The sequence below is a fragment of the Neodiprion fabricii genome, chromosome 1, assembly GCF_021155785.1.
Source record: "Neodiprion fabricii isolate iyNeoFabr1 chromosome 1, iyNeoFabr1.1, whole genome shotgun sequence".
NCBI lineage: Eukaryota > Metazoa > Arthropoda > Insecta > Hymenoptera > Diprionidae > Neodiprion > Neodiprion fabricii.
Window position 1 is genome coordinate 22,112,333 of NC_060239.1, and position 18,026 is coordinate 22,130,358.

The 18,026-nt window shown below is 39.1% G+C and overlaps 1 protein-coding gene across 2 annotated transcripts; it reads right to left on the bottom strand.

Moving 5' to 3' along the window:
* Window positions 1-10,059: 10,059 nt before the first annotated feature.
* Window positions 10,060-15,307, bottom strand: LOC124182937 (DNA repair and recombination protein RAD54-like). 2 transcript variants are annotated; one of them, XM_046570768.1, is made up of 11 exons: window positions 15,184-15,307; window positions 14,316-14,498; window positions 13,973-14,163; window positions 13,430-13,632; window positions 13,165-13,348; window positions 12,699-12,957; window positions 12,247-12,508; window positions 11,926-12,091; window positions 11,428-11,833; window positions 11,176-11,339; window positions 10,060-11,045 (listed from the first exon to the last, which is right to left on the bottom strand). In XM_046570768.1, the coding sequence occupies exons 1-11, from the start codon at window positions 15,184-15,186 to the stop codon at window positions 10,844-10,846; spliced, it is 2,223 nt and encodes a 740-aa protein (XP_046426724.1). In that variant the 5' UTR covers window positions 15,187-15,307; the 3' UTR covers window positions 10,060-10,843. The 2 variants fall into 2 exon arrangements, with proteins under 2 accessions (XP_046426724.1, XP_046426734.1); XM_046570778.1 differs by lacking the exon at window positions 15,184-15,307 and adding an exon at window positions 14,793-14,814.
* Between the last annotated feature and the right edge of the window lie 2,719 nt (window positions 15,308-18,026).

Here is an 18,026-nt window from a genome sequence, read left to right on the forward strand (position 1 = left end):
AGTAGCTTATAATTCAGTTATAAATAATTTCAACCTTACATTGGTATCGCATTATAACATTCCAGACTGCAAACCAATAATTGTACCCACTGGACATTTATTTTTAATCGTATTTATTGTAGGTTGAAGCTAATATAATGGATCTGTCGGACGCTTCACGCTTCCTTGCGATGCGTTGTTGGAAAGAACCGAAGAATAAACGAAGAATCGTTGACTAAAGTATATAAAGACAGTTGCCTTTAATGGGCTTTGGTGTGACAACCGAAAATCGCCGTGCGCTTGCGCTTCTTGAGATGTTCCAACGGTAGAGTTAAGAACTTATTGCAGAACATCAGAGAGTTACCGATTGCGACATGATACTGGGTGCATTCACATTCCGAGTAAGGGGCCATTCATTAATTACGTAAAGGTCCCGAGGGGCAGGGAGGGTTAAAAAAATCTCTACATGTCCATATCTTAGGGGAAGGGATGAAACTTATTCTTATGTAATATTTTATATGTCGGAATTAATCATCAGAAATCTACTTCCATTTCGATGCCGACTGGCCTTTTTTCCTTCTATAATATACAATTGGATTTACACCTTATTTTAAAAATTTTTAGTGCTTATTAAAATTTTAAATTCTGAAATGTGTTCATTTTTATCCATTTTCAATCTTGGGAATAAAAATTATAACACATTCTTCCCGTTTATTGATATTATTTTGATTATTCTGAAAAACTAGATAGAATCTTACATAAGACGGGGGGGACTGAGTCTGGAATCGGCAGAAAGGATGAAGTGCGTATTTCTTGTACAAAACGTGAGAACTAAAATCATTATACATCATATCATATCATCATACATCACACATCATACATCATACATCACACATCATACATCATACATCATACATCATCATACATAGTATTAAAGGTCGAAACCAAAGTTTGGATGTCGGATGTTCAGAAAGTGACGTCACCAATCGAAAATCAGCTAGCCGAATTCCTCAGTCTGGAAACAACCGCGCAGTAGAGCGGACGGATGAGAGTCGCGCTCCGCAAATTTCGAGTAGCGAGTTCTCAACCTCTCGGATCCCGCGCTTCGGGTCCGCTACGTATTTCGAGTACCGGGTTCTCAACCTCCCGGATCCCGCGCTTCGGGTCCGCTACGCGGTGAAACTCGACTTCCAGGATAAGCGCTCCGTGGTTCCTGGTTCATGTTTACAATAAATTATTTCAATTCGTTTTTCGCGCAACCCCAAATTCAGTAGCTGTCACTGCGCTAATAAAATTTCTCGACTTCCAGGATAAGCGCTCCGTGGTTCCTGGTTCACGTTTGCAATAAATTATTTCAATTCGTTTTTCGCGCAAGCCCAAATTCAGTAGCTGTCACTGCGCTAATAAAATTTCTCGACTTCCAGGATAAGCGCTCCGTGGTTCCTGGTTCACGTTTACAATAAATTATTTCAATTCGTTTTTCGCGCAACCCCAAATTCAGTAGCTGTCACTGCGCTAATAAAATTTCTCGACTTCCAGGATAAGCGCTCCGTGGTTCCTGGTTCACGTTTACAATAAATTATTTCAATTCGTTTTTCGCGCAACCCCAAATTCAGTAGCTGTCACTGCGCTAATAAAATTTCTCGACTTCCAGGATGAGCGCTCCGTGGTTCCTGGTTCACGTTTACAATAAATTATTTCAATTCAATTTTCGCGCAAGCCCAAATTCAGTAGCTGTCACTGCGCTAATGAAATTTCTCGACTTCCAGGATAAGCGCTCCGTGGTTCCTGGTTCACGTTTACAATAAATTATTTCAATTCGTTTTTCGCGCAAGCCCAAATTCAGTAGCTGTCACTGCGCTAATAAAATTTCTCGACTTCCAGGATAAGCGCTCCGTGGTTCCTGGTTCACGTTTACAATAAATTATTTCAATTCGTTTTTCGCGCAACCCCAAATTCAGTAGCTGTCATTGCGCTAATAAAATTTCTCGACTTCCAGGATAAGCGCTCCGTGGTTCCTGGTTCACGTTCACAATAAATTATTTCAATTCGTTTTTCGCGCAAGCCCAAATTCAGTAGCTGTCACTGCGCTAATAAAATTTCTCGACTTCCAGGATGAGCGCTCCGTGGTTCCTGGTTCACGTTTACAATAAATTATTTCAATTCATTTTTCGCGCAAGCCCAAATTCAGTAGCTGTCACTGCGCTAATAAAATTTCTCGACTTCCAGGATAAGCGCTCCGTGGTTCCTGGTTCACGTTTACAATAAATTATTTCAATTCGTTTTTCGCGCAAGCCCAAATTCAGTAGCTGTCACTGCGCTAATAAAATTTCTCGACTTCCAGGATAAGCGCTCCGTGGTTCCTGGTTCATCTTTACAATAAATTATTTCAATTCGTTTTTCGCGCGAGCCCAAATTCAGTAGCTGTCGGTGCGCTAATAAAATTTCTCGACTTCCAGGATAAGCGCTCCGTGGTTCCTGGTTCACGTTTACAATAAATTATTTCAATTCGTTTTTCGCGCAAGCCCAAATTCAGTAGCTGTCACTGCGCTAATAAAATTTCTCGACTTCCAGGATAAGCGCTCCGTGGTTCCTGGTTCATCCTAACAATAAATTATTTCAATTCGTTTTTCGCGCAACCCCAAATTCAGTAGCTGTCAGTGCGCTAATAAAATTTCTATAACTTTACAATCTTCTCATAATCTTTTTGGTAAAATATGTCGATAAAAAAATTATATCAAACCTTACACATTATTTTTGATTTGTTCTCACGCTGAAAATATTTATTAGTATTCGAGGTATAGTCTGAGGTGGTTGAAGGTGGTCGGAGGTGGACGAGGAGGAGGACGAGGAGGACGAGGATTTGTGCTGGGTGAGTAAAACACTTTTATAATATTTGATGGCAATTGTAATTATATTTCATCTGAAATATTACAAACTTGTCACGTTTACAATAAATTATTTTAATTCATTTTCCGTGCAAGCACATATTCAGTAGCTATGAATAATCTTATACAATTTATTATATTATCAATCAATTAATTAATATTCTTATAATATTTAATGGCAATTGTAATTATATTTCATCTGAAATATTACAAACTTGTCACGTTTAGAATAAATTATTTCAATTCATTTTTCGTGCAAGCACATATTCAGTAGCTATGAATAATCTTGTACAATTTATTATATTATTAATTGATTGATTAATTACATTTATCCTTACACAATATTTTTGATGTGTTCCTATACTAAAAATATTCATTACTATTCCAGGTATTACCCGAGGTGGTCGGAGGTGGACGAGGAGGAGGACGAGATGGACGAGGAGGTGGACCAGGTGGACGAGGAGGAGGACGAGGTGGACGAGGAGGAGGCGGGGTGGGTCGTGGGAGAGGACCTCTCCTCTCCTGAGAGGAGGGGCGGGGGGGGCAGGGAAGGGGGAGAGGTGGGTGGGGAGGGGGAAGGGGAGGGGCGGGGAGGGGGTTGGGAGGCGGGGTGGGGAGGGAGGTGGGGAGGGGTGGGAAGGGAAGAGGCCGGGAGGGAGGGAGGGCGGGCGGGCGGGTGGGTGGGCGGGAGGGAGGGAGAGAGTGGAGGATGGATGTCGATTCTAGCCCGTTGGAGTTAATAGAGCAGTACCCCCCCCCCCCCTCTCGCGTCCGCCCACCCTCCCCCCCTCCCTCCCTCCCTCCCTCCTCCCGCCCGCCTGCCCTCCCACCCCCCCCTTCCCTCCCCCCCCCCCCTCCCCCCCCGCCCCTTCTCTTCCCACCCCTCCCCCCCCACCCCTTCTCTTCCCGCCCCTCCCCTTCCCTTCCCTTCCCGTCACTTCCCTCTCCCCGCCCACCACTCCCCCTTCCCTGCCCCCCCCCGCCCCTCCTCTGAGGAGAGGAGAGGTCCTCTCCCACGACCCACCCCGCCTCCTCCACGTCCACCTCGTCCTCCTCCTCGTCCACCTGGTCCACCTTCTCGTCCATCTCGTCCTCCTCCTCGTCCACCTCCGACCACCTCGGGTAATACCTGGAATAGTAATGAATATTTTTAGTATAGGAACACATCAAAAATATTGTGTAAGGATTAATGTAATCAATCAATTAATTAATAATATAATAAATTGTACAAGATTATTCATAGCTACTGAATATGTGCTTGCACGAAAAATGAATTGAAATGATTTATTGTAAACGTGACAAGTTTGTAATATTTCAGATGAAATATAATCACAATTGCCATTAAATATCATAAGAATAATTATTAATAATTTAATCATATAATAAATTGTATAAGATTATTCATAGCTACTGAATATGTGCTTGCACGAAAAATGAATTGAAATAATTTATTGTAAACGTGACAAGTTTGTAATATTTCAGATGAAATATAATTACAATTGCCATCAAATATTATAAAAGTGTTTTACTCACCCAGCACAAATCCTCGTCCTCTTCGTCCTCCTCCTCGTCCACCTCCGACCACCTTCAACCACCTCAGGTTATACCTTGAATAGTAATAAATATTATCAGTATAAGAACACATCGAAAATATTGTGTAAGGATTGATATAATTGAGTAATTGATTAAATAATCAATTAATAATATAATAAATTGTATAAGATTATTCATAGCTACTAAATATGTGCTCGCACGAAAAATGAATTGAAATAATTCAACGTAAACGTAAGAAGTTTGAAATATTTCAGATAAAATATTTCAAATTACAATTGCCATGAAATATTATGAAAGTGTTTTACTCACCGAGCACAAATCCTCGTCCCCCTCCTCCTGAATCACCGAGATTACCCGCAACCACCCCTAACTACCTCCAACGAAAACCGCCAACCACCTCGAGTTATACCTCGAATGCTAATAAATATTTTCAGCATGAGAACAAATCAAAAATACCGCGTAAGGTTTAATATAATTTTTTTATCGATATATTTTACCAAAAAGATTATGAGAAGATTATAAAGTCATAGAAATTTTATTAGCGGACTGACAGCTACCGAATTTGGGGTTGCGCGAAAAACGAATTGAAATAATTTATTGTAAACGTGAACCAGGAACCACGGAGCGCTTATCCTGGAAGTCGAGAAATTTTATTAGCGCAATGACAGCTACTGAATTTGGGGTTGCGCGAAAAACGAATTGAAATAATTTATTGTAAACGTGAACCAGGAACCACGGAGCGCTTATCCTGGAAGTCGAGAAATTTTATTAGCGCAATGACAGCTACTGAATTTGGGCTTGCGCGAAAAATGAATTGAAATCATTTATTGTAAACATGAACCAGGAACCACGGAGCGCTCATCCTGAAAGTCGAGAAATTTTATTAGCGCAGTGACAGCTACTGAATTTGGGGTTGCGCGAAAAACGAATTGAAATAATTTATTGTAAACGTGAACCAGGAACCACGGAGCGCTTATCCTGGAAGTCGAGAAATTTTATTAGCGCAATGACAGCTACTGAATTTGGGGTTGCGCGAAAAACGAATTGAAATAATTTATTGTAAACGTGAACCAGGAACCACGGAGCGCTTATCCTGGAAGTCGAGAAATTTTATTAGCGCAATGACAGCTACTGAATTTGGGCTTGCGCGAAAAATGAATTGAAATCATTTATTGTAAACATGAACCAGGAACCACGGAGCGCTCATCCTGAAAGTCGAGAAATTTTATTAGCGCAGTGACAGCTACTGAATTTGGGGTTGCGCGAAAAACGAATTGAAATAATTTATTGTAAACGTGAACCAGGAACCACGGAGCGCTTATCCTGGAAGTCGAGAAATTTTATTAGCGCAGTGACAGCTACTGAATTTGGGCTTGCGCGAAAAATGAATTGAAATAATTTATTGTAAACGTGAACCAGGAACCACGGAGCGCTCATCCTGGAAGTCGAGAAATTTTATTAGCGCAATGACAGCTACTGAATTTGGGGTTGCGCGAAAAACGAATTGAAATAATTTATTGTAAACGTGAACCAGGAACCACGGAGCGCTTATCCTGGAAGTCGAGAAATTTTATTAGCGCAGTGACAGCTACTGAATTTGGGCTTGCGCGAAAAACGAATTGAAATAATTTATTGTAAACGTGAACCAGGAACCACGGAGCGCTTATCCTGGAAGTCGAGAAATTTTATTAGCGCAGTGACAGCTACTGAATTTGGGCTTGCGCGAAAAACGAATTGAAATAATTTATTGTAAACGTGAACCAGGAACCACGGAGCGCTTATCCTGGAAGTCGAGAAATTTTATTAGCGCAGTGACAGCTACTGAATTTGGGCTTGCGCGAAAAACAAATTGAAATAATTTATTGTAAACGTGAACCAGGAACCACGGAGCGCTTATCCTGGAAGTCAAGAAATTTTATTAGCGCAATGACAGCTACTGAATTTGGGGTTGCGCGAAAAACGAATTGAAATAATTTATTGTAAACGTGAACCAGGAACCACGGAGCGCTTATCCTGGAAGTCGAGAAATTTTATGAGCGCAGTGACAGCTACTGAATTTGGGCTTGCGCGAAAAACGAATTGAAATAATTTATTGTAAACGTGAACCAGGAACCACGGAGCGCTTATCCTGGAAGTCGAGAAATTTTATTAGCGCAGTGACAGCTACTGAATTTGGGCTTGCGCGAAAAACGAATTGAAATAATTTATTGTAAACGTGAACCAGGAACCACGGAGCGCTTATCCTGGAAGTCGAGAAATTTTATTAGCGCAGTGACAGCTACTGAATTTGGGCTTGCGCGAAAAATGAATTGAAATCATTTATTGTAAACATGAACCAGGAACCACGGAGCGCTCATCCTGAAAGTCGAGAAATTTTATTAGCGCAGTGACAGCTACTGAATTTGGGGTTGCGCGAAAAACGAATTGAAATAATTTATTGTAAACGTGAACCAGGAACCACGGAGCGCTTATCCTGGAAGTCGAGAAATTTTATTAGCGCAGTGACAGCTACTGAATTTGGGCTTGCGCGAAAAATGAATTGAAATAATTTATTGTAAACGTGAACCAGGAACCACGGAGCGCTCATCCTGGAAGTCGAGAAATTTTATTAGCGCAGTGACAGCTACTGAATTTGGGGTTGCGCGAAAAACGAATTGAAATAATTTATTGTAAACGTGAACCAGGAACCACGGAGCGCTTATCCTGGAAGTCGAGTTTCACCACGTAGCGGACCCGAAGCGCGGGATCCGGGAGGTTGAGAACCCGGTACTCGAAATACGTAGCGGACCCGAAGCGCGGGATCCGAGAGGTTGAGAACTCGGTACTCGAAATTTGCGGAGCGCGACTCTCATCCGTCCGCTCTACTGCGCGGTTGTTTCCAGACTGAGGAATTCGGCTAGCTGATTTTCGATTGGTGACGTCACTTTCTGAACATCCGACATCCAAACTTTGGTTTCGACCTTTAATACTATGTATGATGATGTATGATGTATGATGTATGATGTATGATGTATGATGTGTGATGTATGATGATATGATATGATGTATAATGATTTTAGTTTTCACGTTTTGTACAAGAAATACGCACTTTATCCTCTCTGCCGATTCCAGACTCAGGCGGCCAGGCCCTTCGATAGTTAGCCGTTGACAAACGATACATTCTTCAGTTAACGGGTCAGCTAATAACGCTAATGTTCTGCGATAGTTGGATGATAAAAAATTTTGCTCGTACCTTTCAAATGTTTGTTAAAATACACTCGAAATTTTAAGAAGATCCGTTTTTTCTCTCCCTATCACCTTTATAGGTCTTCAAATCACTACACTGCATTAAATACTGTCTCATATACGGAGCATCCATTTCATCTCGATCAAAATTAGCGTATCCGTGATGTATTACAGTTACTCTGAATTTTCTGCCATACGAACACTTCGAAAAACAATTCTGCTTCTCTACCCAACGTAGATACTTCACTTGCGACTAGCTAAATCAGCGTTTCGATTCTATGCCTACGAAAATTCAAGATCGAGAGAGCAAATGAAGTTGTTGGAATAATTATGAATACTAATGTTATGGAACACATCGAGCGCGTATCGAATAGAATCCCATATCGAAATGAATAATTCTTCTTTTTTCATATTATAGGGGTATTATTGTAGATAATCTAGTTTGTCACCTGGAAAATTATAAAATTTGTGGTATGCATCACGTATTAATCGTAAATAGATCATATATATTAATATCGTACGTGAACCGCATAATATTCCTTGGTATCTGCATCATTAGTACATCTGATCTATTATTATTCACGATTCATGTATAAATTCTTCTCTCGGGTACCTATACTTTAATTGAATCATTGTTTTGCTACGAAATTTGGAAGAAATTTATTCTCATTATCAATTTCTTGTTATGCCGACAAATCGGTAAGTACGCACCGGCTAACTACTGGCTTGGCCTCACCATTGCGAAGACTGTGTTACTCGGAAGGTGAATGTAGCCAGCATCATTTCGAAATCGGTAACTCTGTGATGCTCTGTAATAAGTTCTCCACTCCACCATTGGTAGATCTCAGGGAGCGCAAGCGCACGACGATATTCGCTTGTCACACCAAAGCCGATTGGGGCAACCGTCTTTATATTCTTCAGTCAACGTAGGAGGTGTTTGGCGGTGCATGGCGGTGATCGGTGCAGGTTGAGGAAGACCTGGTCACCGAAGATGACGGTGGTGCGGAGCAGCAGGAGGGAGACGAGGCTGTAGAGGTGGACGGCGATGCTCGGCGGTAGTTGGCGTGGTCGGCGGTGGACGCGGCGGTCGTTGGTGGCGGTTGGCGGACGGCGTTGTTAGGCGTCTTCTCAGGGGAATGATCGAGCTGATCGACATTTCTACGTCGCGGTCGACAAGTAGTTTTAAGTACTTTGTACCGACTTAACCTCAAGCTTCCATACCGACACTACTTTGGCCGCTATGAATGTCGGTGCGAACCCGATAGGTAGAGTCGATAGAGTAGAACCCTCTTACGCACCCAGGCCCACCTGGGCACATGTGCCCGTCGAAAACTGGTCACAATTTACCCAGGGGTATTCGTCTTTATATTCTTCAGTCAACGACAGCAATAACATGCCCTGAGCAATTCCCATCACTTACCTGTACAAAGCACTAGTGAAATCGTAAGCCAGCGGATCAATTTGAAAATTGTTATGTTAATGTTTTATCACATAAGTAATTTTCAGAGCATGTTATCAGTGGGATAAATTAATAGAATGCCAAATTTTAGAAGTCATCAAACAGTATTCGAAATTCGTATAAAGACGTTGTCGAGTTAATAAAAATTCGGGAATACGAGGCATCGCCAAAATCGAATTTGATTTGCATTGAAGCTGAGACTCCCTATGCTCAAAACTGATTATTCGTCATTTGCAACATCAGTGCAAACAATGATAGTGGACCATCTTTAAATAACAATAATTGACATGTACTTCATTTTGTTGTATTTTATTAATTTTTCCACTGTAGTCTCTCTATCTAATAAAAAAGTCCTGTTCCGCGTGAACAAATGAAAAAGAAGATTTTAATAGCAACAGGTAAAAAAGATTATAATAACAATAGTATACGCATGAAGTTGGCGGTGGGGTAAGATGCCGAAAACAAACAGCATCTAGAAAACAAAACTTCCTATTTTCATAACAAGATGTGCGCTGAGAAGTCGAACGTGGAGTATTTTCAAATAAACTCATTTAATAATAAAGTTGCTGTTGCTATGAAGTTAGTGTCAAGTGATTGACAGCTGTCATCGGCTGTTTATGACAGTCTTTGACAAATATCTTTATAGTTATCTGTTTCTGACTCACAAAAAATAAATATGCAAATGAGAATTATTAAGATGATTCCCGACGGGAATTGTCGTTTTCGCGCGCTGGCGTATTGTGTACACGGCCCTCAAGATCGCCACGCAGAGGTGAGACAGAGTATCGTTTCAAATACAGTTGATAATTGGTCTACATTTTCGGGTTTTATTACAGGTAATGACTCAAACGGTGCCGTGATTATGTCACCTGGTCACAAATCACACATGAATAAAAATGGAATTTACGGGGGAGAAGCAGAATTAGCTGCAGCTGCGGACATTTTTAAGACATGTTTAATCGTGTATCGCGGAGAACAAATTAATCCACACCAAATCGGATCCCAAGATGAAAGACAATTCTCGCCACTCTTCACCAGCGACGGAGACAGTGGACACAACCAGTACAAATCAGCATAAATGAATTCACCTGTCTAATAGACAATGTATAAGGAAATAGTGAGGCGCAAAGCGCGCAGGGGCGAAGCCCTTAGTATACAATAAAAATGTACATATAAATTAATTGAAACATGAAAGCTATTCATTTGTATAACTAAGAACTTATACGACATTTTATGAAACAGTTTATTTAATTTTTAATACTATTCTCATTCTTTGTTGTCACGGAATGACGATTTTACTATAAAAATCATTTCGGAGAATTATTCACACCTGAGCTCAACATTATTCTAAACTTATATTATAATACATCACAATTACTTTTGTTATCGAATATCAAAGAATACGAAACATTTCTACAAACTGAACTTCGAATCATTATTATTATTATTATTATTATTATTATTATTATCTTTCGCTGAGTGAAAACTGTTTATAAACGAAAAAAAGTATTTTATAAAACAAATTGATGTTTTCGTGACCGCCTTTAGGGATCTGTTTTATGCCATTACAAAATCGATGAATGGAAAAAATAAGAGACAGGAATGACAGACATCATATTAACGAATTTAACAGGAACTAGTTGCAACTAGAAACAAAGCTGATTGCAATTATTTTCGTACTCGTCTTAAAGTACGCTTCAATTATCAAAATGACGTTCTACTATAGTCTGTATAGATTTCATTCTTCGGCTTTAACGAGTTCGTGTGACCGATGATGGAATACAAAGGATATGCCACTAGCCCAGCACTGCCGAAGTGGCAGATCGGGTAAATGACGAGGATTGTTGGCATGTCTCCAATCCGACAAGTCAGAATTGCAGTCTGTTCCTTCGGGTGGGCCGCGAACCTCCACTCCATTTACGCACCTCTTGCACTTGAATCTATATAAACAATAAAAATGAATATAAATCATAATCTCGTGACAACAGTGCTTGTCTTTATACTTTGGGATTATAAGAAATCGAGCATGGTCAATGATAATGTTGATAATGGTGAAAGTTTAATACGAACTTTGAATGGGTATCAGATGTGGTGTTTTCTTCCAACGTGAATAGATCGCGCAAGTCGCTTAAAGTAAAGTGCCTCGCCACATCATCTTCTTGGTCAACTACAGTCGAACTTAATGCTTTCTTGTGGGCCTGTCTTTGGAATATCTTTTCTTCTATTGTACCAGTCTGAAAATTCAAATATTGTATTTGTTTGCAAATAATTAAGACTAAAAAGGTTAATATTCCATCACTGTGAGAATGTATTATTATTTACACAAAGCAAGCGATAAATGAAGCAAGGCTTTTTTTGTCCGTCTCTCCAAACTCTGGCCATAGCTTGGTCATCGTTGGCGGGATTCCAGTCAGGATCAAACATAACTAGTCGGTTTGCGCCAATCAAATTAAGCCCACATCCGCCTGCCTTAGAACTCAGCATGAATATAAAATCGCCGCTGTTTGGATCATTAAAACTATCTACGACTTTGGATCTCTTTTTTATAGTCATCGATCCATCAAGCCTAACATAACGATATGTACGCTTTCGACATAACTTTTCAAATAAGTCCAAGGTCTGTGTATAATTTGATACCAACACAACCTTATCCGTTGTAGTTGACTTTACCAAAGCCAGTAAACAATCCAAGACCATCAATTTACCAGACAGCTCTGGCAAGACACCTCTGAAAGTTAAATAAAAATGGTAATGCACAAGCATACAAGATAGCCGCAAGTAATAATTAACAAACATTTTACAAAACACTACTGTATTTACTTTAAACTATAGTTTGGAGGTAGAAGTTCTGCAGCATTTTCGAATCCTTCAGACTTTTCCAGAATTTTTTCGTACACCAGATCAGGATGATTACAAAGTTTTTTGAGTAGTGTAATAGCGGACAATGCTGAAAGACTACCTTTCTTGCCAGTGCCAAATTCATCACCTAAGTAATAAAATTTTGATAGTAAAGAGACTTAGAAAAAAGAAACAATATTATTCAGTGCAATTAGCACGGAACAGGTTGCTGAACAATTAAACAAACATAAAACATACAGAAGTGGCTGACAGCAGATATAATGATTTGCACCTTCTACTTGCCTTGCATAGATTTTCTGATACTGTCGCTTTTGATGAAATTTTGATACAACTGAGTTTGCAATTTGTTAAGTTTAACGCAAATGACCATTTCATGTTTCACAGGTAAATACTTTGACAATAGCGCACTTGTACGTCTTATCAAGCATTTGTTTACTATTGTTACCAGCTCTTGAAGACATTCTTGCGCTCTTTGGCGCTCCGAGTCAGTTGCTCCAGCATCTTGACCTTTCAGGATCGGGATTTCAAATTTCCGACGGAATTCCTAAATAAAAATTCATGTAACCTAGTAAAGAAATAACATTTTTCGCCAAGTCTATTGGGTCTTCAATTTATACTCATTATAAGAAATATATTATGCCTGTGCTAAGTTTTAACAAATTAGCTCTTGAGTTTATCAACTGAAAGTAGAACTGACGTGTTTGATGTGAAGATAGTAAAATGTATCAGTGTACCTGGGCAGTTCCAAGAAGTCCTTGATTCACAAAATGAACCAGTGAGAAGTACTCGAGTAGGTCATTTTGAATGGGTGTTCCACTGAGTAATACACGTCTTTTTGCTTTTAAACCCATAAGTGCCTGATAAGTTTGATTTTCACTGTTTTTCAAACGATGACCTTCATCACACAATACTAAACCAACGTCATCCTGATGTAAAACGTGAGCGTGCAAACGAAACGTTTCATAGCTGATTATCAAAATTGGGTTTGCACATCTGTATAGAATGAGTTCTAATTTTTATTTTAGATATTCATAAAAAAAAATTTGTCACAAGTTTCGAAGTAGTTCTTTGACCAATCATAAAATTAAAATGTGTTAGCATTGAGTGAAGGACAAAAATACTTTTAACAATTACAATACGAACTTGATTTAATAATTTGAGGGCGTTTTTTAAATAAAAGAAAAGTTTGTATAAGCATACCTACGTCCATAGGTCTTCATAAATCCTTTTAATTTGTTGTCAATGTCTGTTTTACTCCCACCATCAATGGCCAAGGGATTCACTCGTCTGCCAAGCCACTTATGTATTTCGTTATACCAATTTTTTACTAGAGAACTAGGCGCCACTATCACAGCTTTTTCAATAAGTGGTTTAGCTTCTGGTCCTTCAAAAATATAAGTACTTTGTGCAGTTCATGGTGCTTACATGTACCAAAGTGGTAATTTTCCAACTGATATTGTTATACCTTGTTTCAGCAAAGTCCACAACAATGTAATACACTGCAGAGTCTTACCAAGACCCATTTCATCAGCCATTATACAGCCATAAGCATTTTCGATCCGTTTCCCGGTTACACACTCATACATAAATTTAACACCTTCTCTTTGATGAGGTCGCAATATATTACACAGAGCTGGGTCAACTACTACGTGAACAAGTTGTTTGGTCCTGCATGGCAAAACAGAAAATTAACTACGTTTTATTAATTCAACTTGAATATGGTAGTTATTTCCAAGAAGTATGTGTATGGAGTAGTATACTAACAATCATCCATATAAAAATAAAACAAAGTATGTTCAAATGAACACACACATTAATTTGCTTGTCACGCTAATCACTGACTTGATGTAATACATCAACTAGTATTTGTTTAGATGGTCCAAAGATATGACAATATAACTTCAGTTTTAAAAACCAGACATAATTTGAATTAAACAATACTTCTCAACCTGAGTTATTTAATAAATGTACCAATTGAGGTGGTATAAATGCAAAGCAAATTGCATACGTGTCTAGTTTCAGTTTGTCGTGTTCAGATAATTCAGGTGGTGTGTAAACAACCAATGCATTAGCCTCATCAGGATCGTGGAGCGGTGTTCGAGGTCCCAACATACGCATACCAAGAGATCTGTTAGAGAGTTGATAACCAGGAATTGGAATTTTAAACGGCCGGTTCAATAACTTTCGTATTCTCTCCTCCTGTAAATACAAATATATTTGGTCCGTCGCTTTTAACACAAGCATTATAAATTCCATGCAACAATCATAATTTTGATTAAGATAACTTCAATGTGGGAAAATTTATAGATTGAAATAGATTTCATTCTAAAACTTAGATGAATTTAGCTTACATGTTCCGATAATGATTCTGGAGTAACGGCAATTGACAGTTGTACGAGTGGCTTACGTGAGATTTTAATTTCTTTCAACTCGGTCTTCAACCGTTTCTCTCTTTGTGGTATGGTGGAGCGTGGCTGGAGAGGAGAAAACTCGCCAGGTCGTTTGCCTTTTTGGCTTGGAGCGCTTGATCTCATCTTTAATATAAATCCTACATTTAATTCACTATATCTTTGAACATAGTGATAGAGAATAACTCAATCATACAAGATACTAATTATTTGCAAATAGAAAATGGTAAACATAAATTGCATGATTGTTGAATGTCTGGAGTCACAGGTACAAAATAAGCTAATCCATATTATATAATCATAGAAATTTTGGCATTGACATCTTCAACTAGGAAAAAAATGTTCACAACTTTCCACTTTATACACCTAACACATCACATTTGAATTTTGTTCAATCTTGTTGAGAAAGCGACAGCATACCCACAACAAAATTTTCAGAGCTTATAGAACATACTCGTGAGTATTCTATGAGTTTCTTCTAATGTATAAAAAAGAATTTTATTTTTCATTTCATTTCTTTCACGAGAAGTTGAAAACAGCCTAGACTTGATGAGATTTTTTTCTAACAACCTGTGAGAATTGGCAATTTATTTTTGACCTTATACACTTGCATCTGTCGATTATATGTAACCAGAGTTGTGAACATGCAGACAAATTTTTACATTCATAAACTTTAATTTGGAAATGTTCAAAGATTAACATGAAAAAAATTGAGGTTAGATTTTTGGAAAGCAAATTATCGTATGTTTACCAAAGTGAAAAACCGTCTTTCCTCTGAAAAACTTATTATAAGATTATTGCTGTCACTCACCATTTTTCTTGATTTTTTATGTCACTCGAGCATTGTAAAGTACCAATCAGAAATACGATTACAATTATAGGACAGCCACAATTCGAATATGTATTTATAATTGAAATTCTACAGATTGGCGCGACCATAAACACAAGATTATGAACATCAACCACGGTCTTACATACAGGTCTGGTAACTCCGGCACTTTTGAGTGGTAGGGGGTGTCACCGTTAGTGAGGCACACGGTTTTGTTTCCTATCTATCCGCTAGGGGCGCCATTGGCCCGGGGTACGATAGATATAGATATATACCGATAGTTTTGAGACAGTTTGACACACACTTTACACCGAGTTATGAACTGTCAAAAACTTTGATGAGCAGGTAATCTTACCGGTAATACTGATGTCGTGTATACAAGTCTGGGCATGGTCGTGTATACAGGTCTGGGCACTCCGTCCAAAAACCTGTGCCTCTAACTGAGGCCGATATTTCCACATTTCGCCACGTCGCTAGTGACGGAGGGGCATGCGCACTACAGCCCCGCTAATCACACACGTGCCGCCGAGATTGCAGCGCTCCGCACTTTTGCGGCTAATGTCGGAAACATGTGTCTCAGATAGAGGCACACTGTGGGGTATACGAAATATATGGGAGTGCCCAGACCTGTATACACGACCGTGAACCAGAGCGAGAGCACGAGATCTTATTGTTAGAGGTTATACGAATGATAGCGACGAGAGGCTGTCGTCGTGGTTTCTCAGCTTCTCCTGTCGACTGCTTCGCCGGCTATGGGTACATAAAATACGAGTAGAAAGGAAACAAAAGTCGAAAAAATAAAGTTAGCCACGGTGCCATGCATCAATGGACATTACTTTACGTACTACGGCCTTTATCAAAAGATACTCATAGTTATAATCTACTGTTATTCCGCATCAAAGGAAGTTGAAGCATGTATAGTTAGACCTTGCACCGTTACACATTCATTTAATTTTGAAAAGTGAGCATTGACTATATTATTGTTACGTTTCCGAAAGGTGGAGTTGAAAATGTTGAAGAGGTTGTACGAAAAGAGATACGTGATTTATAGCTACCTACAATAAAAAGAGTACCGAAAACGGTAATCGAAGATAGTGTAGCAAGAAGATAACTCGAGAATTTCCTTGCGCGTATTTATAATTAAACATGCAGATCACTGTCCCACAAACCATAATCATCCTTATCATATGAAAATATTTTTTTGGAATATTTAGCGTTACAAGTGCGCATCATAGATTTTTATTATTGTTAAGTGAAAGGCGTGTTAGCCCAAAAAGTACAGACACGCGGCTTTAGGCGTTGATATACGTGTCAAAAAAAGTAGATGATTGGTTGCAAAATCTGCCAAAAGCATAAAGACGAAGTGCTATATACATAACCTTAGGCCGAATATGAAATATGTTATATTAGATAGTTATTATTGTACGTCGTAATGGGGTTTATAAGCTCTGGCCTGCATGCACGTGCAATGGCCCACTGCGGGAAGCGATACCTACAGTATAACATTATATTGTTATTATCTGATGTAACCATTATTGAAATAAATCAATGAACAAATTGATTCTTTCGTATTTTCTCCGTATCTTCCGAGCTGTTTGTGTTACGATCTCTGATCTCCTTTTTTTTGGTATGCTCGGGGTTTAATTGGTGGGTCATTAGAATCGATTTGAAGGAAAATGTTTTTTACCCCACGATGAAAGAAATAATAATAACCATAATAACAACAACAACAACAATAATAATAATAATAATCCTCCATTAATCACAATTATATTTGCAATCGATGGGAGGAAGTAAGGAGTATAGCAGGGATTTCCGGTAGTGCAGTAGAAACACCCGCATTTACACGAGAGACAAGGGAAACTGCCGAAAAGCTTGTTCAGGTCTAGCCGGACGACGAAGTAATACTAGCCGGACCCGAATCCAAAGCACTTACCAGCAATGCGGCACCTGAACGGCGTGACCCGTTCTACATTTTTGCAAGTTGCCGTGCAGGACCGAATTAACGGGCAGAGGATTTGAACTCGAGTCTCCTCCCGCTCCGCAGTCACGAATGCTAACCACTGAACCATGGAGCCTAGTGAACTCTAATATAACTGGAAGGCTTGATGCGGTGGTGGGGGTTCAGCCGAGAGAGATAGCTCAAATGTACTTAAATGTACCAGCCTATCTCTTTCTATTGGGTACTGCGCATGCGTTGCACCGTCGAAGCAAAAATGTTATCCCACCGCGATATCCTTAATCCTACTAAACCACATTGAACTCTGATGGGTGCTTTTCCCTCTTACTTCGTGCTTTCCATTTACTGACTCAAATCGACTTTTATTTTTCCTAATTTTATTATTACGAAATCTCGATACAATATATCAATATCATATGAAAAAAAAAACAGTAAACTTTTACTAAACGTAAAATAATGCAAGAGTGGTGCTAACACCTGAACGGTAAAAAAGGCAAATGCTTTGGATTTTTCTTGATAGTTTTGACGATTTTAAATAATGCTGTAATCAATACTTTGATGCACTACATCGACGTAATTTTATGAGAGGAATTGATTCCGTACAGATCGATTACGTTCGGAGCAACCGATCAAAACTTACTGTCGAAAAATGAAAGATCTTCGTAAATTCTCTGGTGTTGGTTCTATGCTCTTTTTCATGTTTTTTCTGCGTTCCTGGGAGTCTAATTAGTCCGGACATGGTTCTACAAATCGGTTTTGGAACAAAAAGTGTTTTGCACGAAAAAAATAGTGAAACTTTGGATTTTCGATGGTAGATATCACATTTATCAAAAATATCGTCTCAAGAAAGACAGCGAACAATTGA